The following is a 24,768-nucleotide window of genomic DNA, read 5'->3' as shown; positions in this document are numbered from 1 at the left end:
GAAGGAGATTTCAACATCAGCCTGAAAAGTTTTATAATGTGGAATTTTTTTAAGGGTTTAATTTTCCCCATACTTGGCAAAGAGGGAGTTTTGAGGCTTATAATTTAAAAACTGACTGCTGATGATTTAAATATAGCAAATCAAAATGCAGAATTAACTTAGAAATAAAAATGTTACGCATCGAGGAGGCAACATGTCGTGGAAGGTGACTCAGTTCTAGTGCCTGCTCAGCCACCAACCGGCTGTGTGACGGGCAGGTAACTAAACACTGGTCCTCACTGTCCTTATTTGTCAATTAAAGGGATTTGCCTGGATAATTTATTAGCCCGAGAATCAGCTCTGATGTCCTGATTCCAAACAAGCAGTTCTTTACCTTTGAGACCTGGTTCTCCTTTGTCCCCTATCACGTGGGATATCTGAGAAGGCCCGGGGTTTCCTTTATCTCCTTGTTCCCCCTTGGCTCCTGGGGTTCCTCTCTGGCCCTTTACTCCTGGAATTCCAAGGCTCCCTAACAGACAGGAGTAACAACATCAGGTCCTTAATTCTTCAAGTAGTTCATAGGGATTAAAAAGTTGGCAGTGCTTACGATAAAACAGAAAAAAATCAAACAAAAAAGTCTAACAATGCTGAGAACTTGATAAATACTTTCCCCATGCAGGCAGCCTCATAAGGGTAGTGGTATAAGCCTGCAGGGAGAAAACAGGATTCCATTCAAATGGAAAAAAGGAACACAGAAAACAGCAAAATCAAATACTGCTGCTCTCTCAGAACTATTTTTCCCTCCAAAGAAACATAACTTTTTTTGCTGCAAAATAAATGAACATTGTTTATGCTTCCTGCTATTTAGAAAGATATTCCATCACTTACCCCTCTGCCCTGGCATGCCTGGGTTCCCAGGGGGTCCCGGAGGGCCAGTGGCTCCAGGAAAGCCCATCATCCCAACCACTCCATCTTCACCTATGGAAACAAATTAGCACAAAGCAGCACATGTTGTACAGAGTGAGAAAAGCAAAATATTCTATATACTAAAATAAATTATACTTAGAAGTAGAGATTGGGAGTTGAAAAAAATGGCCTCTGTATAGAGTAAAATTACTGTATTAGTCTAGGAGATGGGTCAGTAAATGGTCTTTTAAACTCATCTATGTAGAAGTGATTGGTAGCAAATCATATGCATGGATGAGGATAGAATATGTGGAAGTTTTGTAGCATTCCATCCTCCCAGCCCCTGACGAGTCACTTTCTATTATATCCCTTCACTTTATTTTCTCCATAACACTTGTCTCAAATTGAACTTAGATTTTAAATATTTCTATTATTGCTCCTCTACTATGAGAAGGGGAGACTTGTCTACTGACTGATGTGTCTCTAGGGCCTAGAAGAATGCTGGCATGTGATAGTAGCCCAATAAGATGAATGAAAAGATAATGTGTTGATTAAGTTGTTTTAGCCTCTTTTCTGGAGGGGAGATCAGTGAGGTCCTTATACCATGAGGGAACAGAATATTCTCCCCAAACATATAAACAATAAACATAGCCATGAAATTAAAATAATTATACAGAAATACGATTAACAACTCTATGTCAACAAATCAGATAACTTAGACAAAATGGACAAGTTTCTAGAGAGACAGAATACCAAAACTGATTCCAGAAGAAATAGAAAACCTGAACATACCTATAAGAAATGAAGAGATTGAATTAGTCATTTAGAGACTTCCCACAAAGAAATGCCCAGACCCAGATAACTTCACTGGTGAATTCTACCAAATGTTTAAAGACCATCAATTCTTCACAAACTGTTCCAGAAAATACAAGAGGAGGAAACACTTCCCAGCTTGTTCTATCAGACCAGCATTACTCTGACACCAAAACCAAAGATATCACAAGAACACAACAGACCAATATCCCTTCTCAATATAAATGCCAAAATTCTCAACAAAATACTAGCAAACATATTATAGTAGTCGTATATAAAAAGGATTACACAGCATAAATAGCCACATTCTGGGTAATTGTGAAATGTGTTCATCTAGCCACCACCGTTTCCCTGCAACATGGCCCCTGGTTTCTTACAAATAATTTAGAAGGAAAACGTTATATTAAGTAAAATCGTAGAGTCAAAAGCATATGCCTATGTACAGTTGACAGAGCCACCTTAAGAGGAAGAGGAAATAAGAAGAAAAATAGAAACACAAAAAAGGATACCCGGTAGCCCTAAAATTCCTGGATTTCCTGGATATCCTTTTTGACCCGGTGGTCCCGTCTCGCCTTGATGACCTGACATTCCCGGTGATCCAGTTTCTCCAGGAAATCCTGATCTATCCAAGCCTGGAATTCCTGGGTCTCCCTTTGGCCCCATTTTACCTCTTCTGCCTGTGTATGAATAAATGAATGAATGAATTAATTAACCCACAAATGCTTTCCCCTCCTAACTTCAGAAATATATCTATATATATTTTTAAGATGGAGTCTGCCTCTGTGTTCCAGGCTGGATTGCAGTGGTGCGATCTCGGCTCACTGCAACCTCCGCCTCCCTAGTTCAAGTGATTCTCCTGCCTCAGCCTCCCAAGTAGCTGGGACTACAGGCATGCACTATAACGCCTGGCTAATTTTTGTCTTTTTAGTAGAGATGGGGTTTTGCCACACAGGCCAGGCTGGTCTCGAACTCCTGACCTCAAGTGATCTGCCCGCCTCGGCCTCCCAAAGTGCTGGGATTACAGGCATGAGCCACAGAGCCCGGCCACTTTAGAAATATTTTATGGCTGTAAATATTTAGCTTTGTGATTTGGGGTAACTGCGCACTTAGGCCTGCACGTGTTTGTGTGTGTGTATGTGTGTGTGTGTGCACGCGCACGCACGTGTATGTATTTAATGTCCCCTCTGTAAAATTTCTGAGCTCCCTTCTGGCTCTAACATTCTCTGCTCCAATGACTCATGCAGTAATACAAGTGTAGTCTTTATATCTATTTTCTAGTCCTGCAGACACATTCTGGGACTGCACCTTATGATGCTGCTCACTCTGTATCCTGCAGAAGACATACAGAGCCGTTCACATAGAGGTAAGTCACTGGATGCCTCTGGAAACAATAATAATGCCACTGTAACAGTTAAGGTCTTGGTCAAAAATGTATTTGTGAACATATAAGCAATATGATAGACCACAGACATTAACTGATTCCTAAGTAAATTTTTCCAGGAATAGTTCATCAGATCTGATTGAGAGGATCCAAAAACATAAAGTAAGTTTTCCATCATCTGGAACATCTAGCCTGCATCATTTAGATTTATTTTCATGTTTTTTCTTTTATATTGTGTGTAAAACAATCAACTACATAGTTTAGTTTATAAGTTTTTAAACTGGTATCATTGCATACATTTACCACATTTTAATAATAAGGATAAATTTACCACTTTAATATCCTTATGAAAAGTATTAAAGGTAAAATGTTTTCTGAGAATTTATATATATCTAAATATATGTAAACACATACCAATCTCTCGCTGTCTTCAGCATTCATATTTTTCTTGCATAAAAGACACAAAGCAATTCACTATATTAACTTCAGGTTTCTTCCTTTATAGGTGGTACACACTACTGTGTGCAACAAACCCATGACAGCAAGGTTTACACTTCTGAAGTATTTCTCATTGAACAGTGGTCAGGACTTGTTGCTGGACAGTTCCCATGTTAAGCAGCAAAGCACAGAGCAAGAGTCTCATGTCTCCTGCCCATCTGGTGGCCAGTTTTGAGGCCCTTCTCCTACCTTGTTGCCCTTTCAATCCATTTAAGCCTGGAAGTCCTTGGGCTCCCCTAGGACCCTCTATGCACCTTCCTGGGGGTCCTTGTTCTCCAGGTGGTCCAGGCTGCCCTGGATCTCCTGCAAAAGAAAGCACACGATTATACCCAGATGCTAGAACTTAAGGTCTTGGTATTGCTATAGCAATCATTCTTCTGTTAACGTTTTTTCCACCTATATCAGACCTATATTTACTGCCATTAATATACCTTTTGTAGAGGGCACTCATTTAAAAAGAAGGAAGGAAGAAGGAAAGAAGGAAGAAATGCAGGGCAGGAACATTGGATGGGAAAATAATTAGGCTCCACAGATTCTATTTCTCGAACTAGAAATTTTAATTGAGAATTCTTCATTTCTAGAACACCTACACATTCAGTTTGCTGCCTTTTAGCAGAGCTAACAGTGGAGAAAAGTAATGACACTTGCTATTGTACCTCGTGGTCCATCAAGCCCTTCATTTCCTGGAGTTCCAGGGAGACCCGGAAGTCCAGGGAGTCCAATTTCTCCATGTTCCCCAGAATTGCCTCTTTCTCCTGGAAAACCTGGTGTTCCTGGTCCTCCAGGCATGGCTACTGCTGGTTCTCCCTATAGCACAGAAATTATGTTATTACTATATAGTGCTTCCAAATCCTCGCTGATACTGACTAGTCTCTGTTACGGAGGCTGTAAGTCCCTGTTGCACAGCAACCACCATGCCATCAACTTTCCTTTTTGAACTCTAGTTGCTGACTTTTCTATAAGATTATGTTTAATAACACTTCAGGATATGTAGTCTCCACTTTTTCAGAAGACTGTGGGATTGTCTGTAAAGAGAAAAATCTAGATGTTTTTACTTTTGATCATTTTTCTCATAGCTAACCACATTTCTTTCTAGTGTTGTCCCATTTTAAATACTCCAAGTGTTTATGAAACGATTAAAGATGCCATCGCCAAGCATTGATGAAATCTTGCATTCTGATTAATCTCAATGCTTCTTTCTAAAATGCAGTAAGATGATCCAGAGAAACGTTTAAAAAATTTAACATCTTCATCATCTACAAATATATTGATAATTTCTATATCTAGAGTGTTCTGCCAGGTAGGTGCATACAAACTGGCCAATTAATGGTCACCCGCCCTCTCTTCTGTGACAGTTTGAGTTTGAATTTTTGCATACCTTGGCTCCTGGGACACCTGGCTTTCCAGGTAACCCAGGCTCTCCCAAATTTCCAGGACAACCCAGTGATCCTTTTGTACCTGGAAAACCTTGGTCTCCTACAGAGAAAAAACAATAAACATTGTTGTAGGATTAGTCTTATTGAAAGATTCTGAGCAGTAACTCTCTTATCTCTCAACCAGCCAGAGATGCTTTTATGAAAGTTTAAATGATAATAAAACCAACTGATAAATTAGCAATTTTTTAAAAGTTCCAAATCAAATTACATTGGTTCCCATTTTAAAAAATAACTTTCTCTATTTGGTTGTTTAGTATGGCTATGATCTTGATTCAGCAATTCTTCAAACCACTGATGCTGGTTGACCATTTGACTTTGTTTTTGAAGTATTTTTTACATACAGTGTACAGGTAAGTGGATTTTTATATACAGATGTATTCATGTAAGCATGACCTAGATTAAGATACAGAGCTTTTGGCCGGGTGCGATGGCTCACACCTGTAATCCCAGAACTTTGGGAGGCCAAGGTGGGTGGATCACCTGAGGTTGGGAGTTTGAGACCAGCCTGACCAACATGGAGAAACCCCGTCTCTACTAAAAATACAAAAAAAAAAAAAAAAATTAGCCAGGCATGGTGATGCATGCCTGTAATCCCAGCTACTCAGGAGGGTGAGGCAGGAGAATTGCTTGAACCCAGGAGGCGGAGGTTGCAGTGAGCCGAGATAGTGCCAGTCACACTGCAGCCTGGACAACAAAAGTGAAACTCCATCTCAAAAGTTGGTATAGGAGCTTTTTCAGCACCCCAGGTAGCCTTTCCCAACAGGGTTGCTTAAGAGAATTAAGTCCTAATGCCCCATAGCATCCATTGCACGTAAGGGATTAACTCCTTATGCCTTTATAGTAGGCGAATTGAGAAAGGGGTCAACACATTTTCGCAAGCTTCTTTCTGGTTCAGAAGAGGCGCAAGCAAGGCTGCATTCAGAGTGTTCCTTCATACCCTCATTTGACCAATATTTAATTTGCAGTTAGTTCATGGGATTCATTAGATTCAATTGTGAAACTGTAAATCTCCACTTTCAAGGAGCTCTTGTGTTAGTTCTGGTTCCCATAGTCAACAGTCTTCTTCCAGAGAGTCAATACCTAGAGTTACAAAGTAGGGATGTAATTTATTAATGCAGGGTCCAAGAAGAATGAAGTACAAATATGCGGTGTGAGCCAGGCTCCCTTAGTTCACTGATCATTAGGAAGAAAACCAAGAAATTGGACTCAAAGCCATTCTTGAGACTCCATGAGAAATGTGATTATGTTTTCCATTTCAAACACTCATAAATTGAAATCAATATTCTCATATTTGGGCAAAATTAATGTATAATAAACACTGATGACATACTAATCCAAGAGCTGAAACACCAAAACATGGATGCTATTTTTGACAAACATTTTAAATAATATTGTAACAAACATGAAATTGTCATAAAACTTGCAGTTCTGGCCGGGCGCGGTGGCTCAAGCCTGTAATCCCAGCACTTTGGGAGGCCGAGACGCAGTGAATCACGCAGGTCGAGATCGGTGACCATCCTGGCTAACACGGTGAAACCCCCGCCTCTACTTTCGCTAAAAAAAATGGCAAAAATCTTAGCCGGGCGAGGTGGCGATGCTTCGTAGTCCCGGTACACGGGAGGCTGAGGTGAAAGAGAATGGCGTAAACCCGGGAGGCGGAGCTTGCAGTGAGCTGAGATCCGGCCACTGCACTCCAGCCTGGGCGACAGAGCGAGACTCCGTCTCAAAAAAAAAAAAAAAAACAAAAAAAAAACTTGCAGTTCTGTGTGAGAATCCAGGGACTCAGGTTATTTATATGTCATCCTGGACAGGACTTTCATGTACTTGTCAGTGGGCAGGTTTATGTCATTGTGTGAGTTCTCAGCATCTAGATTTTTTTGGAGTGTTTCCTCTTTGAGGGGAAACAGCATTTTTTTCCTAAAGGAAAATAAATTCCGTAATTTATTTTGGAGTGTATGGGGAAATCAACTATTTGTGATTTAATAGTTCCTTTCTTATTAAAAAAAAAAAAAAGAAATGTATACAGGTAAAAGATGCAGGCATTTATTGAGAAGTATCAAAAATGTTTTTGAAATCCAACAATCAAGGTTCACTATTACCATTTTGGTGAATTTCCTTCTAGTTGTTTTCTGTGTGTTTTAAAAAATACAACTGAAATGAAATTGCATAAATCAATGTAAATTCTGCCTTTTCACCTAACATATTATTATAAGATTTTTTTCCATTTATGGCTCTTGGAAAACATTTTTTTTTTTTTTTTTTTTTGAGACAGAGTCTTGCACCTCAGCCTCCTGAGTAGCTGAGATTACAGGCACATGGCACCACACCAGGCTAATGTTTGTAATTGTAATAGAGTCGGGGTTTCACCATGTTGGTCAGGCTGGTCTCGAACTCCTGACCTCAAGTGATCTGCCCACCTCCGTCTCCCAAAGTGTGGGATTACAGGCGTGAGCCACTGTGTCTGGCCAGAAAACATTTTAAAGAGTATTATGGATATTTCCTATTTTACTCATTTTTATATCTTATATCCTCTTTATATCTTTATATTGTATTTTACTCATTTTATTTATACATATATACATCTTCTAAATATCCACAACGAACTTTATGTTTGAAAAAATTTTAAATTTACCCTTAGGTCCAGGAGGCCCAGGAAATCCAATTCCCGGAATTCCTGGTTCACCATCAGGTCCTGGAAGACCAGGATCTCCACATTTCCCCATAGATCCAGGCATACCTTAAAAACAAATACACATATACATCTCCACATCAGCAACTTTCCTTCATCTTGTTTTTAACAGAAAATGTCTAAGTTCTCTGTGTCATCCTATCCCTTTTGCACATTAAGTTTTTTTTTTTTTTTTTTTTGAGACGGAGTCTCGCTCTGTCACCCAGGCTGGAGTGCAGTGGCGTGATCTTGGCTCACTGCAAGTTCCACCTCCTGGGTTCATGCCATTCTTCTGCCTCAGCCTCCTGAGTAGCTGGGACTACAGGTGCCCACCACCATGCCCAGCTAATTTTTTTTGTATTTTTAGTAGAGATGGGGTTTCACCATGTTAGCCAGGATGGTCTCGATCTCCTGACCTCATGATCTGCCTGCCTCGGCCTCCCAAAGTGCTAGGATTATAGGCGGGAGCCACCACGCCCAGCCAAGAAAAATGTTTTAACACAACCCCAATCATATGCTCCCCTTCCCTGTCCCTATCCAATGGACTAATCTTTAGGAATTGCAAAGAATTTTGTCAATATAATTTAATTCCTAACAGGAAATATTCTAGATGTCTTGAACTATGTAAGTCTCCCTCCATGCATGCAAAACTCAGTTTTACATCACGTTGGCAAAGAAATTCAGTTTTCAAATGAAGATGCTATGGAAAATATCCTAACGAATTACCAGTGGGCAAACATCACTTGCTCCCCCACCAAAACTCCATAAAGGTTTTTCTGCTCTAAAATCCCTCTTAAGTAGTTACATCGGTTCTCCTCTGGAACCTTTATATTAGAAGCACCAGTTAGTTAGAATAATTTGGATAACCTCAGAGAACTACAGCAAGTCCCCAGCCTGCTTGCTTATCAGATAAGACACTGCCCTGTGCTCTCTTTTGGAGCCAATGAATACATTTTTTCCTTATAATGGGGACAGTATTTTTCCAAGAGAGTCAGGGTGTTGTCTGATGCCATGCACCAGATTTGGCAGAGGGTACTTACCAGGTGGACCTTGGGGGCCAGGATGGCCAGGGGGCCCTGGAGGTCCTGGTGGGCCTGGAACTGGTGTTGAAACACTGAGTTCTCCCCTAGGACCTTAAGGAAAGTTGTGGTCATAAGATTGGGGTATATACTGAAGCTTGTCTTAGATGATAGGGGAAAATACGATTATGAAGGGTTTATAAACATATCTCAAAGAAAATAAAAAATAACCTCTGTTTTCACAGGCTTCAAAACTAGCTTAAGGACGACTAGCCCATAGAAACTTTCTTATTGAATCAACAAATATTTATAAGTTTAGACAATTGTCTAATTGTTTTAACCCGTTTCCTGTTTACTCTGAGATAACTCACAGATGACAGTCCTAACTTTACCCCCTTCTATTAGGATTAGAGACAAGTTCTGTTTAGAAATAACTCCAAGAACAGTTATTGTATTTTATTTCACATTGAAAATCAGATTTGCTTCAGCCTCAAAGAACGCGTTTATGTAAAATTAAATGAGCGCTGGCAGCGAGCTGTACTTCTATTTTTTTTCTAAAAGGGAAATTAATAGCCTAACATGCTGGTCTATTGAAAACAGTCTATTCCAAAAAATTGATAATATGGAATTAAGTTTAAACGTTGGTGAATACTGATAGGATAATTATTTATTGGGTGACTAGTTTCCACAGGAAGCCTATTGAACGAAACAGTAAGTTTTGATATGGGCAAGGCCGATGTGGGTTTGTGAACTTGGACACTTTTCTTAACCTCTCTGGTAAGTTCTCTGTCATAAGGGAAAGAATGCCTACCCAGCAGATAAGGACATGACATAACATTCTGACCACAGTGGCAAACATTAAAAACATGTTTAGTGATAAGTGTTGTCTATATAGTCATTTATTTATAGGAAAAAAATAGGTTTACAGTATGTGATGAGACAATTTTGATAATAATATGTTTTATGACAATGGAGTCCTTTAGTAAAGATTCACACTTAGAAATAACAGAAGAGGCCGGGCGTGGTGGTTCACACCTGTAATCCCAGCACTTGGGAGGCCTAGGTGGGTGGATCACTTGAGGTCAGGAGTTCAAGACCAGCCTGGCCAACGTAGTAAACCCTGTCTCTACTAAAAATACAAAAATTAACCAGGCGTGGTGGTGTGTGCCTGTAATCCCAACTACTCGGGAGGCTGAGGCACGAGAATCCCTTGAATCTAGGAGATGTAGGTTGCAGTGAGCCGAGATCACACCACTGTACTCCAGCCTGGGTGGCAGAGCAAGACTCCATCTCAAAAAACAACAACAAAAACAGCAACAGCAATAGAGCATTTGGTGATGGATTAGAACAGGGCTAAATAAACTTTTGCTGTAAAGGACCAGATAGTAAGAAATTTAGGCTTCGTGATTCAAATCTACTCAACTACTCAATTCTGCCATTGTAGCATAAAAGCAGCCAGAGGCAGTACACACAGGAGTGCAGCTGTGTTCCAAGAAACTTTATTTATGGATACTCTAATTTGAATTTCATATAATTTTCATGCATCACAAAATATCATTAAATATTTTTTTGATCATTTGAAAATGTGAAAACCATTCTTAGCTTGATACAAAATCTTAGCCTGATACAAAATCAGGCAGTGGGCTGGACTTGGACAGTGGTCCACCACCGTTTGCTAGTACCTGGATTAGAACAGCAGCCTCCTTCAGCCAGGCATGGTGGCTCATGCCTGTAATCCTAGCACTTTAGGAGGCCGAGGCAGGTAGATCACCTGAGGTCGGGAGTTCAAGACCAGCCTGGCCAACGTGGTGAAACCCCATCTCCACTACAAATACAAAAATTAGCCTGGCATGGTGGCAGGTGCCTGTAATCCCAGCTACTCAGGAGGATGAGACAGGAGAATCTCTTGAACCCAGGAGGCGGAGGTTGCAGTGAGCCAAGATTGCAACATTGCACTCCAGCCTGGGCGACAGAGCAAGACTCCATCTCAGAAAAAAAAAAAAAAAAAGAAAAAAAGAATAACAGCCTCCAAAGTAAGGTGCGCATAAACATAAATATTTATTTATTTAATATATAGAGAAAGTCATAAGATTTCAGATTTACATGCATGTGTGGACAGAAATGATGCATACATTTATAACACATAATGTAAGGTTTTGCACTCTAAAAGTTTTACCGATGAGGGAAGATACTATAAAATGATTTAGAGACCACGGGTTTACTGGGTCTACCCCTTTAAAGTGATTTTATCTATCTATCTATCTATCTATCTATCTATCTATCTATCTATCTACCTACCTACCTACCTATATATCTATCTATTTATTTATTTTTGAGACATTGTCTCAGTCTATTGCCCAGGCTGGAGTGCAGTAGCATGATCTCGGCTCACTGCAACCTCCACCTTCCAGGTTCAAGTGATTCTCCTACCTCAGCCTTCCAAGTAGCTGGAACTGTGGGTATGTGCCACCATGCTTAGCTAATTTTTGTATTTTTAGTAGAGATGGGGGTTCGCTATGTTGACCAGGCTGGTCTTGAACTCCTGACCTCAAGTGATCTGCCCGACTTGGCCTTCCAAAAGGCTGGGATTATAGGTGTGAGTCACTGTGCCCAGCCTAAAGTGATTTTAGAAGTAAAACATGACCATGGTGGCATTATTTGCTTAAAACTGTCAGTAGCATGCTATTCTGACCTTCAGCCACACTCCTGAATCCAGAACTACGGCCAGTATATGTATATCCCAAAAGTTACCTGGACTTTTAAACTATTATCAGACCATTTCCTTCATTTGTCTTAGATATTTTAAAGTTTTATTTGTAACCTGCCCATTGAGTTACGGATCAAAATCAACAAATTTGTGGCTGGGCACAGTGGCTCACACCTGTAATCCTAGCACTTTGGGAGGCTGAAGCAAGGATTGTTTGGGGTTGGGAGATGGAGATCAGCCTGGACAAACAGCAAGATCCTGTCTCTACAAAAAATAAAAATAAAATGTAAGTTAGCTGGTCGTGGTGACACATGCCTATAGCCCCAGCTACTCAGGAGACCAGGCGGCAGGATCTATTAAGCCCAGAAGTTTGAGGATGCAGTAAACTATAATTATGCCACTGCACTCCAGTCTGGCAACAGAGTGAGACCCTGTCTCTAAAAACACACACACACACAAAACAAATTTGCAATGACGCTTAGCATCTATTCATTTCATATATTTATATAAGTAATAGATATGGAATATCCTAGGAAATTTCAGTTGAATTGCCCAGTAATGGAGAAAAGATGAGTTTTCTCTAACATACCCTACATATTCTTTCCTGGCATCTGTGAGATGACATATTCTATTCATTAGAAGCAAGTTTCTGTATTTTCCTTAGTCTTTGAGAAGCTTCGTTAGCTCTAGAAACCATCAACCCACTCCATCGGAAAACAGGACTGGAAAGAAAACTAACCAACCGGCTTCTCCGCGTGGTCCAGGGGCTCCAGGAACTCCTTGCGTGCCCTGGGGACCAGGTTCTCCTTGGGGTCCGTAGCCAGGTGGTCCAGCTGGTCCTGCAGGTCCTGGGGACCCAGGGGAGCCAGGATCCCCTGGAGGACCTTGGTCCCCCTTCTCACCACTCAGAGCCTGTGACAACAGGAATGTGTTTGAACCATGCTTCATTCCAGTATCTTCTTACGACAGGTTAATCGTCCTCCAGATATGAATACCAGTTAGGCTGTCATTGAGATCTTGAATTAAAAGCATTTGGCATTTGATGAGAATTATTACTAAAATAAGAGCACTGCAGGTTTCTGCCATTTTGTGTCCTTTGGAGTTTAGCAACATTTTTTGAACTTGGAACTGTCTTGAGTCCCACTTGAGATATCTTACAATGACAGATCTCTCATATGATAATAGCCACTAGAACTAAGTTCAAATTGACAGTAGTTCAAATGACTTTAGCTGTGATTTTTATGATAATGTTATATTTCTGAAATAAAATGAGTACAGCAAACCTTTATTTGTATTTTCACCAGGTATTTTCATGACAAAGGGGATTTCCCACTTCCATTTTCTCTCATAAAACTGTCTAGTTTTTAAATCTTCATATGCTGTAACCTTGAAAATGATTTGTAGATTTAAAAGAAGTTGAATTTGACAAAATAATTTAAGCCCTCTTCCTTCCCAACATGGCCCTCCGAAATAAATTTGACTCAATTTTTCATTGTTCAATATCATCAGATGGCTAAGTGGTCTGTCTCCTTTTTTAATGACAGGGTGTAAGCCTCCACAAATCACCACCTTGATTTTTCTCTCATTTACTTTATGGAATATCTTTACCAGAACTTATAAAGAAAAATTAGTGAGATGCAAGTAGGGACATCATACAAATTCTCTTAATACTAGACCAACAGAATTCTGGCACTGTCGCTTTATAAGCATAACTACCACAAAGTGAACAGCCTGAGACTTGGCCAAGGCAGGGTCTGAGAACTGCTGGCCCTGTAGATGCTGCCAACCGAAAGGATTTTGTAGTCAGAAGCATTTAGGAAAGACCAGATAGCTTATCTTCATGTGGAAGACTCACAGTTCATATTCTGACATTAAAGGGTCTGTAAATGAATCTTTAAATTTGTTTACCAAGTTTCTCCAAACCTGTTTGAGGTAAAATCTGTTTTATTGGATAACACAGGTTAGCCCCAGGAGAAACTGGTATTTCATAGAATAGTTTGGGCAGCATCCCTTGCAAACCTCTTGTAAATACGTTATGATGACAGGTGCTCACCCTCTCACCCTATGACATTTTAAAACAAATCTTAGGGCCGGGTGCGTTGGCTTACACCTGTAATCCCAGCACTTTGGGAGGCCAAGGCGGGCAGATCACCTGAGGTCAGGAGTTCGAGACCACCCTGGCCAACATGGTAAAACCCCATCTCTACTAAAAATTTAAAATTAGCTGGATGTGGTGGCACATGCCTGTGATCCCAGCTACTTAGGAGGCTAAGGTGGGAGAACCGCTTGAACCCGGGAGATGGAGGTTGCAGTGAGCTGAGACTGCGCCATTGCACTCCAGCCTGGGCAACACGAGCAAAACTCCATTCCCCACTGCCCGCCCTGCAAAAAAAAAAAAAAAAAAAAGAAAAAGAAAAAAAAAAGATCTTGATAGGTATTACCTGAATTAAACATGTGAGAAATTCTTTCATGAAAAGGGATTAAATTGACTTAAACTTAAATATCTTAAACGACAAAACAGTCTCTTTATTTGATTATGATACCTCTGAATATGCTGTCTTCTAATGCATTTATTTTTACTTAAAAGTATGGACATAGCCCCCAAAATATTTATTAAACTTTCCACTATATATCATTTTCTGAACCTTTCCATGGACTCATTTGATACAAATATGGAACTGTAATTTGTGGATGAGATGGGGTTATTATCAATATAGAATTTTGTTTGGTTGAAATCACTGAATGCTACCTATTTATTTTATCAAAATACTATAACTATTTGCTTGGGTTATTCCTGCTAATTTGAAGATGCTTCATTCTGCAGTTAGAGGGATGAACTGTGCTGAGCGGCCATTTTTGGAAAAGAAATCACTTTTATCTCTAAACTTCAGAGTACTTCATTCATAGGGAGGGTAAAGTTGCTAAATACCAACCAGTTCGCCTTTAGGTCCTGGTAATCCTTTCACTCCCGGAGTTCCAGGAATTCCATCCAAGCCCTTTCTCCCAGGTTGGCCTCTGAGCCCCGGGTCCCCTGGGGCACCCACTTGCCCCTCAGGCTGAAGTGTTTCACCTTTTTCTCCTTTAAGTCCTCGGTCACCCTTGGCACCTGGGAAACCCTAGGGTAGTACAGAAATGAATCTGCATTGTATTTTGTTAGAATTCTTCTTGTGTCAATCTTAAAAGCAGTGTGGACAAGAACTTTTCAATTTTAACATGAATTTTTTCAACACACTTTCTTTGGTCCACAAGTATTATTTCAAGCATTTTGTTTGTTTTGCTTTGTTGTTAACTTCCAAAACTGAAAAATAATTCAGTTAGATAGTGTAATTCAAAACAATACACACCATAATCTAATTCAATACCATAGAACAATCACCATAATTCAGGTTATGTTTGAATATTGGTAAATTTTAACAAGCCTCTCTGAATAATTCGATCTAAGTATATTTATAACTTTTTGATTCACTATGACAATGAAAATTCTAATTTTTAACAGACTTACTGTGGTATAATTTACATACCATAAAATTTCTCCTTTATAAGAGTACAATTCAGTGATTTTTAGTAAATTTGTAGAATCATGCCACAATCACCACAATCGTGTTTAAACATCTCCATCACGCCCCCAAATTCCCTCAAACCCATTTGCAATGAACCTCTGTTCCCACCCTCAGCCCTAGGCAACCACTAATCTGTTTTCTGTTGCTGATACCATTTCAAACTGTTTATAAATTCATTGACTCATTCACTTAATCAGTCACAGATTTACTCATTTAATCAACAGGTATCTATAAAGTGCCTACTCTTTGCAAGGCACCAAACTGATAAGTGTGTTGCAACCGTATTTCTAGAGTGTGCGCTTTTTCAAATCGAAGCTAAAGATTTAAAAACATGAAATCTTACTGGAATTCCTGGAAGACCTGTATTTCCGGGGGACCCTGGGCTTCCTTTCAAGCCAGCTGCACCTTGTCTTCCTGCAAATCAATGAATTATTAACTAACTCCTCATTGAACGCCAGCTCTGAGTAGACAGGGTAATACAATGTATGAAGAAAATAGAGTGTTTTCTTATGGGGAAAGAAAGACAGCTTCTATCATAAAACATAAATGCAATAAGAGAATGGGAGTAAATAACAGAACAAGAGATCATGGAAAAAGTAACTCAGATCTTAGCTTCTTAAAATTTTATCTTCATAATTTTAAGATTGTATCTTTATTTTTTCTGAGTATATATTACTTTTAAAGGTAATATATGCTATTGTAAGAAAATTATGCAGAAAGAAGAGACTAAAAACCACCTATAAATCTACTACCAGAAGATAATATTTGCTAAAGTTTAATGTATATTAATGATAAATTTTTATATCCATAAGTGCATAGGACTCATATACACACTATTTTGGAATTATAGTATACATATGTCAATAAGTATGAATTTATAGCTTCGTTTTAAATGGCATGCTGCCTATTGTGTTGGTGAGCCATCATTTATTTAGCTAAATTCTGTTTTTAGACATTTAGACGTTAGGTAGACATTTTTCCACTTTTAACTGTTGTAAACAATGCTTTGAAAAATATCTCTGGGTATTTAGCTTTCCAGATTTATCCAATTATTTCCTTTATAATAAATTTTTAAAAGTATAACGGCAGAGGCAAATGGTCACAAACTTTTCTAAGGTTTTGAATGTCTCTTGACAAATTGCATTTTATTGTACAATTTTATATTTCCCATAGATATTTAAATATCTCTGTAAAGATGATCCCTTTAAATGACCTTCTGGGTGGGTCTTTGGTCAGTTAATCAGCACATATTTATTCAGATTCTATTTTTTGCAAGATATTGAGCTGGGGTGTATATTTTTATAGGGATCCAAACCGTTTTACTGCTTACATATCTTCTTTGAGCTGCACCTGGATAGGCCAAATGTAGAGAAACTATGAAAAATACAACAATGCAATGAGTGGACAGCATCAGTGAGCTGCTCACCTGCTCACCTTGAGCCAAAGAGGAGACTCAAGGAGAGTCTAGGAAAATAATGATTTTTTATCTTTTATTGTTTTTCTTCCTTATTTCCCTCGTTCATTTTCTTCCTTTTGGTATTTGTTTTAATAGAACACTTCCCTTGGATATTTGGATACTGAACAGGAGTGACATAAGGAACAGCCCCTACCTCCCCACTCCTACTTCCCTCACAAGCCTGTGAGCCAGGGCAGGAGCAGCCATTGAAAGTAGCAGAGGCCTTCATAAAGGAGAAGTCAGTGGGATCCGAGGGGACAAAGGATCCCTGCCCAAGTGCATGTCATCCGGTGGCTGGCCACAGTGTCCATGGCTGCCGCCATTAGTCTTTCTTCTTTGGATTGAGACCCAGTCTCCCAGAAGACCCTCTGCCAGTGCAAATGGCTACTGGATGGAGATAACATATAATATTCCCTATCCAGGTTGCCAGGTAGACCTTTGGATTAACTCCCCAAAAGCAGCCCCCTAGGAGACAGGCTACAGCACTGTGGTCAGGGGATGCAGGCATGGAGGGTAAGAGCATGCCTCTGGATTTAAGTTCAGTCTCTACCACATTATCATTATCAGCTGTGCTACCTGATACCTCAGCTTCCTCATCTGTCAAATGGGGTTAATTACAGCACCAACCTCTAGGGTTGATGTGAGAAATAAAGGAATGGAGGCACATAAGACACTTAAAACAGTGCCCAACACACAGGCCAAGGGCTCTGTAACTTCAACTGTTACTGGTTAATGATACATAATTTGATTACACTGTCTGAAGACCAAGGTGCTGGTGGCAGAATCAGGACTGTGGGTGGTAGCAAGGGAGAGAGAGGCCCTGTGTAGACAGGGGAGTGGGACAAGGGGCAGAGGAACCCAGTCAATAAACAGAGATGTTTTGTACTTCAAAGTTTTGCCCATAGGCAGTTCTGTGACTGAAGACGGGGAGGTCAAAAGCAGAGGTGGTGACAACTGTGAGTAGCCATGTGGGACAAAGAGTCCTGGCCTGGTACAGAATTGTCAAGAGAAGACTTGTGAATCATCCTTTATTTAAGCCTCAGGACACTGGCTATAAAATGTTTTGGTTTTTTTCCCCCCCTTTCAAAATTTGACTTAGTGGCTAATATTTTTTTTAAAAAACACCATGAGATTTAAATAAAAATTCCAATTCCTTTGTTCTGATGAAAACTTGGAAGACTTATTAATGCCTAACATGTTGCACAGTAACAATGGGCTAGAGCCGAGTGCCTGCTGGCCCGTTCAAATGTGCCCTCAGTTTGTTTACTGTAGTTCTGCAACTCTCTTGTCCCCAGCACTGAGGATGTTGCAATTTTTAAAAATAGCATTTGCATCTTTAAGAAGAAAGTGAAATACCGCATATTCCTATGACTCTTTTGAAAGTAGGAACATGAAAAAATGGACTGAGTAGGGTTGTGTCTTTTGAGGAAAAAGGGAGAGAGGAAATTTCTTTATGGAAGAGAAAGAGGGTGTGTGTTTCATGCAGCTGCTTCACTGCCTTCAGTTAACTGCTGTTCTCTTGTAGGACTCTGTGTTGACAATTCCTGCCTAACACAATACTTTGCTAGGGGTCAGCAACTAAAATGGAACAGGGAAAAATACCAGCTTTTCTTGGATTTTGGCTGACTTTATGTTAATAAAATATATGTTTTTGGAACTCTCCCTCCAAGTTCATATAAACCACGTCATGACATCCACCAATCAAATGCCTTTATTTTCTTCCAGTGTATTGACCCTTTTGTGCTTGCAAAAACACTTGCATGCAAATTGTTTGTACCTGGGATTCCTTTTACACCATGTAACCCTGGCAACCCTGGGAGACCAGGGGGCCCTGGGATACAAGGGCACTGTGTACACAGAAGGCCTGGTTCTCCTGCAACGAGAGTACACTAGCATTACTTATAAAGCTACACCGAGTCCTCAGAAAGAACAAATATTTTCCAACCACACTATCATTTATTACATTTAAACATTTTTATGTAGTGAAAATTATCTAGGACATTATACATATTAATTTTAAAATTCATCTATTATAGATCTGCTTACTTTAATGTTCTGAGCTCTACAGTTCTTCTGAAAGGGGAAATTCCAAGACTCTAACATAAAACATCTATTTCAGTGATTCTTCCCTTGCATGCAGGCGAAAACTCACATTTTAGGGATATCCAACAATTTATTGCATAGGTGCCAAATAAATTATTGATTTACAGATAAACAAAATCATCACTGACTGGTAGCTATTTGGGGTCATTGTTATCTCAGGGGGAAAATCAGTGATAATAATGATGATGAAAAAGGCTTATCCTAATACAACATTATTGATTGAACCAACCTTTGGGCCCGTCAACGCCTGTGATTCCTGGAGACCCTAGATAGCCTGGCAGTCCGCGATCTCCAGGTGGACCCTTGCGAAAAACGATGTCACCTGTAAAAATACAGCACCAAAGGCAATTTTTTATCTGTGTGGTTTTTTTTTTTCAACTTAGCGAGTGTTGTAATATACATATTATTTGAAGTGCATCTCTCTCATGCTTGTATTGGAAGCCTAGTCTTAAAAGTTTATCTGCAACTGAGAAGACATGGTGACCAGCTCTTCCCTTCATATTACATAGATGTGGCATTTTTAAGGTAGTTAATCTTCGAAAGCTCATTATATAATTTTTTTTTTTTGTCACAGAATCAACCTATTTTATCTTACTTAGTTGTTTCCAGTTATTCCAAGTTGATATGGTTTGGCTGTATCCCCACCCAAATCTCATCTTGAATTGTAGTACTTCTATAATCCCCATGTGTCTTGAAACGGACCTGGTGGGAGGTAATTTAATCATGGGGGTGGTTACCCTCATGCTGTTCTTGTGATAATGAATGAGCGCTTATGAGATCTGATGGTTTTATAAGGGGCTTTTCCCCATTTTGCTCAGCACTTCTTGTTGCCATCATGTGAAGGAGGACATGTTTGCTTCCCCTTCTGCCATGAGTGTAAGTTTCCTGAGGCCTCCCCAGCCATGCTGAACTGTGAGTCAATTAAACTTCTTTCCTTTATAAATTACCCAGTCTCGGGTATGTTTTTATTAGTAGCATGAGAACGGACTAATACACAGACAATCCCTTTAGCATCTTGAGGCAAAGGATCAAATCTTATTCTGGATATTTTTGATACATTGTATTTTCCTGATATACTGTAGATGCTTAATATATGTTGAGAAAAAGAAAAATGGATTCTGACTCAGCGTATCATCTGTTTTCTCTTTGTTGCTTGTCCACATCAGTTGAGTTGTCATTCTTAAGGCGGGTCTCTAAGAAAGCTCTTTTCAGCTTCCACATTATCTGCTACTGTAATGTTACAATGGACAGCTAATTCTCTTAAACTGGTTAATTGTGTTCAGTAATCTAATTGTTGGCTTTGTCATTTCAATTACAGGTTGAAGGCAATGGTGATTAAAGTAAATATTTAAAAACCGTACCATAGCTGTCCCAAATTTCAGAAAAACAAGGTACCACTAGAAACATTTAATTTCGTTGGAACACAGAAGACTGACCATTTTGTGATCAGTTTTCTGCGTCTTTAAAATACCTGGAAGGTCATCTTTAAATGGTACAATCTGATAAAAGTTTAATACTTAGTGTAGACTTATATGAATACTACATTCATACATTTTTGTATACTTATACATTTTCATACTCAATTAATGCTTAATTCAAAAAATATTTGAGTACCTGCAGTGTTCCCCATGCTACATACTGGGCTTAAACAGTTAAAAAGATATAGTCTTTGACCTCAAAATACTTTGATTCTTGTAAGAAAAACTGACAAAGACAAAGATAAGGCAATGTGAAAACTTCTACAGTTGGGATAACCTTGGCAGTTACAGGATGTGGACTCATTGAAAGCTTTCTGCTGGACTTGAACTTGAAGCTGCAGTCTGAAGGACAGATGGGTGTTGCTTAGAGAAGGGAAGGTAGGAAGCAAAGACCCCTGGACAGAGTGTAGCAGGCACTGAGGGAGCATGACACCTCCGGGAGGGAGCCACGAGCACCTGGGCCCAGATCCCAGCTTTAGCTTCATTAGCCCTGTGAACTCTGTATGTCAGCCTTGACATAGAAAAAAAGAGGATACTAAATTTCCATCTTAAAAGAGACTTGGAAGAAGCTGAGATTATAGGCACACCACCACACCTGGCCCCAGAAAAGCTTTGTGAAAATATAAAGTGTGATCTATATGTTCGTGAGGACCTCTTGTACCTGTGAGCCAACACAGAATGCTAGGGGGCTCTGTAGAGCAATGCAAAGGAGAGGGTGCCTGTGTCAGGACCTCTGAGCATCACTTCAAGTCCATTGGGCCACAGCTCTGGCATCTCGGACCCCTTTACCTCATAGCATGTTGCCTTATACCCATCTGTGGCCTACTGTCCTGGGGCTTCCGTGCTGATGCCAAGGCATGGGACTTCCTGGGAACCATGCAGACACAGCCTGGAAGTGGGAGGATGGGAGGTGGGGGGCTGCTCCTCTTTTGGGGGGAAATCTTTGACTCATGGGAACTAGGAGCAAATGGATACGTTCTTGCCTCTTTCTCCCCGGCGCAGGCTTCTTAGAAGATAGTCTCTGGGGCTGAACAGGTAGTTGCATTTGGTCAAGGCCAACTTGATAGCCACCCGTCCTTCCCCGCGTCACTCTCTTTGTCCCTGCCTCCTGCTCTGCTCTCTGGGAAACTCTGGCTAAGACTTTGCTGCATTTGTTAAGTAGTCATTGCATCAATTTCTTTCACAGAGAGTTAGTGAAATGAAGACCATCAGAAAGATAACTCATAAAAACCACACAGACTGGTGGCTAAGCTGTGAGGAGGGTTTGTCACCCCTGGTTTGCACACAACTGTCATTTGGTGCTGTACACAAAAGGAATCCCCTTCCACATCTTTACCTGGTGGTCCTGGAGGTCCCGGCGATCCTGGAGGGCCTGGTGAACCGGGACAACCTGGGGACCCAGGAGTCCCCATGGCATCCTTTCCTGGGCGGCCTCGTTCCCCTTTACTTCCTTTCAAGCCTGGCCATCCAGGGGCTCCTCTGAGGCCAGGCCTTGATGATCCTTGGAGAAAATAATCATTTCTTGTATTTTACATTTGTTCCTGATTAATACAAATTTATTTTTTAATTGTAAGAGTAATATAATTTTATTTATAAAAATTGCACAATGGAGAGGTACATAACACATTTGAATAAAAAAGTGAATATCCTTGCTTTTTTCATCTGTGGCCTTGTTAAATAACCACACTACAGCGAAGTGCAGAACATTCCATTCCCACGAGAAAATTTGTCTAATTTATTACAAGAAACTGAAACAGAGTTTGGGATGCACTGTATCTTTTTATTTAAAAGGAAGTGAGAAATATTTCCATATATGCTACTTTGTAAATTTTTTTTTTTATTAGAGACTAGAGGATGCCTTCAGTGTCCAAAATGAGAAAGAGAGAAAGTTGTGAAGTGGACTTTATTCCTGCCAGTGTCTTAGACATAAAAGGGTATGATGAGGGATGGTCACCTCCTGGGAAAGGAGCTGTGCCTGGTGGCACAAACCCCACCCTAATCTTAAAATGGTGAGAATGTGAGGAGCGGACAGTCTCAAATCTCTGTCCCACAAACATTTTAACTATTAAGAAGAGAGATGCCACCAGCAAAGGGCTGAGAAACCAGCTGAGGTAATATCTGATTATGTCCTGTTATGTGAACATAAAGACAGAATCTTCTGATTGACATGTTTCAGAGTTTTGTATTTTTTTTTAATCATATTTTACTTTGGCATATATATTTGTACTAATTTATGGGGTACATGTAAGATTTTGTTACATGTATTGAATGTGTAGTGTAATGATCATGTCAGGGTATTTTTGAGTATCTATGACCCAAGTATTTATCATTTCTGTGTTGAATACATTTCATGTCCTCTCTTCCAGTTAATTTGAAATATACATTGTTGTTAACTATAGTCACTCTACTCTGCTATCAAACATTAGAATTTATTCCTTCTATCTAACTGTATGCTTGTACCCATTAGCCAATCTCTCTTCACCCCCAACTCCATCAAAAAAACTCTTAGAACCAATAAACAAATTCAGTAAAATTGCAGGACATGAAATCAGCATATCAAAATCAGTAGCATCTTTTTTATGCACCAATAATGAGATAGCCAAAAAAGAAGTCAAGAAGGCAATCCCATTTGCAGTAGCCACACACACAAAATAAAATACCTAGGAATACATTTAACCAACAAGGTGAAAAATCCCTGCAAGGAAAACTACAAAACACCGGTGAAAGAAATTGAAGAGGACACAAACAAATGGAAAGACATCCCATGCTCATGGATCAGAAGAACTAATATAGTTAAAATGACCATACTACCCAAAGCAATCTACAGATTCAATGCAATCCCTATCAAGATACCAATGCCATTTTTCACAGAAATAGAAAAAACAATCCTAAAATTCTTCTGGAATTAGAGCTTTGTAATTTTCCACTCATTGGCTTCTTAAAGGAGCCTTTTTTTTTTTTTTTTTAAACTTAGTGGCCTGGGAGGGCGAAGGAGGTCTTCTTTAATGTCAGAGCTCTAAAATATCTTTTTGCCCCATTCTAACTGTAAGAGATATCTACTATTAACAGTTTGAGATATATCTTTCCATGCATATTCAGGTACATATAATATTTATCCATTTCTGTATCTATTTTTTTAATAGTGGAATTATAGTACACTTATAGTTCTGCAGTCTGCTTAATTTTGAGTAATTTTCAAAATTATGACGTAGTATAATATACAACATTATACAGAGAAAAATATGATCAGTGGCAGGTGTCTAATAGTTCATCACATTTTGCTCTTTTTTCTTAGTTTTGTTTTCATTAAAAAGAACATGCTACAGTTATACTTGATGAGTCCCTGTGGACCATCCCTGATCCAACTCTTTTTCCTCTCTCAAAAGGTAAACACTCTAATCAGTCACAGACGAAAGTTTAGAACTTTACAGAAAAAGTGTAATGTAGGCATCCTTATGCAACTCGTGCTATGTTATGAAAACTACCATTTTCAACCAACCTCATTACCATAACATTGTTTTCTATTTCTGTACCTCCTCTTGAGTTTCAAGGCCCCTGCTTATACCCCAAACTCACTGTAAAAATTCCTGACAATAAGGTGCTTACACTTAGTTAAAACTGCTGAGAAGTGAAAAAGAGCATTTCTATATCAGTTTGTATCAGCTCCACTCCTTCTTCCACTACAAATTGCAAATATGACAATTTAAGAAGCTGGAAACACTATTTTATTTTATTTTATTTTGAGATGGAGTCTCACTCTGTTGCCCAGGCTGGAGTGCAGTGGCACCATCTCAGCTCACTGCAACCTCTGCTTCCCGGGTTCAAGCGCTTCTCCTGCCTCAGCCTCCTGACTAGTGGAATTACAGGTGTGCACTACCCATGCCTAACTGATTATTTTTTTATTTTTTTATTTTTTTTTATTTTTAGTAGAGACAGGGTTTCGCCATGTTGGCCAGGCTGGTCTCGAACTCCTGACCTCAGGTGATCCACCCGCCTTAGCCTCCCAAAGTACTGTGATTACAGGCATGAGTCATTGCACCCAGCCTGGAAACACTTTTAGATCAGTTAGTGAAACATTTGTCTTATGTAAATAATGCAAAATTAATAGAGGACGGTGTATTTTCCTTTGTAATAGCATTTCTACTTGTACCCTAAGAAACATGGACATACCAGGACTTCCAGGAACTCCGGGGGGACCACTGGGACCTGGGAATATATAACATTAATTAATTGCTTAGAAAGATGTAAATGCTATCCCATCTACTTTTGAAATCTTGGGTGACAATATAATGATAGTTAATAATACAGAGTTTTCGTATTTGTTCCTACTCTCACCTAGACAAACATTAGACATTTTCTCTTATTTAGACAAGAGAAAACGAATCTTAGAAGTCTAACACTCAAAAGTAAATCATGCCGCCTTATCATTTTCACATAATTCAACAGAGATTTACTAAGAGCCTGTTCTGTGTTCAGCACTTTGCTGGAAGTGCAGACGCCAGAAAATCACACAGTGCTGGAACATCCAGGATCTGCAGTTTGTCTTGGTGTTCCATCTTAGATTGCTTCCACCTGTAATATCCTGGGGGTTATAATTCTTTTATATTTACATGTGAGTGATTTATAGTAAGTGAACCAGATTTTTAAGACAATCTATATCAATGTCTGTATTCATCTGTCCTTTTATTTAAAGACACTGGGAAATTTTATTCTTTTAAGTAAAATTTTCCTTTGAAATCTTCTTCGTATCAATCATTTGTCTAG

The 24,768-nt window shown here is 39.5% G+C and overlaps 1 protein-coding gene across 6 annotated transcripts in view; it reads right to left on the bottom strand.

Moving 5' to 3' along the window:
- The window catches only part of COL4A3 (collagen type IV alpha 3 chain), a 147,392-nt gene that overhangs the window by 28,409 nt on the left and 94,215 nt on the right, over window positions 1-24,768 (bottom strand). For all 6 annotated transcript variants that reach the window (XR_004176728.1, XR_004176727.1, XM_031651897.1 and 3 more), the window contains 15 exons: window positions 24,175-24,210; window positions 21,341-21,505; window positions 18,756-18,848; window positions 18,201-18,296; window positions 15,311-15,381; window positions 14,341-14,523; window positions 12,151-12,319; window positions 8,722-8,814; window positions 7,646-7,750; window positions 4,956-5,053; window positions 4,234-4,384; window positions 3,767-3,880; window positions 2,208-2,375; window positions 868-957; window positions 374-508 (listed from right to left, as the gene is read on the bottom strand). Coding sequence is in view for 4 of the 6 variants with exons in the window: in XM_031651897.1 (XP_031507757.1) it covers window positions 374-508; window positions 868-957; window positions 2,208-2,375; window positions 3,767-3,880; window positions 4,234-4,384; window positions 4,956-5,053; window positions 7,646-7,750; window positions 8,722-8,814; window positions 12,151-12,319; window positions 14,341-14,523; window positions 15,311-15,381; window positions 18,201-18,296; window positions 18,756-18,848; window positions 21,341-21,505; window positions 24,175-24,210 (1,767 nt within the window). In the remaining 2 variants the exon portion in view is untranslated. The remainder of the gene's footprint in view (window positions 1-373; window positions 509-867; window positions 958-2,207; window positions 2,376-3,766; window positions 3,881-4,233; window positions 4,385-4,955; window positions 5,054-7,645; window positions 7,751-8,721; window positions 8,815-12,150; window positions 12,320-14,340; window positions 14,524-15,310; window positions 15,382-18,200; window positions 18,297-18,755; window positions 18,849-21,340; window positions 21,506-24,174; window positions 24,211-24,768) is intronic.

Source organism: Papio anubis, chromosome 10 (assembly GCF_008728515.1).
Source record: "Papio anubis isolate 15944 chromosome 10, Panubis1.0, whole genome shotgun sequence".
Classification (NCBI taxonomy): domain Eukaryota; kingdom Metazoa; phylum Chordata; class Mammalia; order Primates; family Cercopithecidae; genus Papio; species Papio anubis.
Note: the sequence above shows the minus strand (reverse complement) of the source record. Positions and strands in the feature narration are given on the sequence as shown.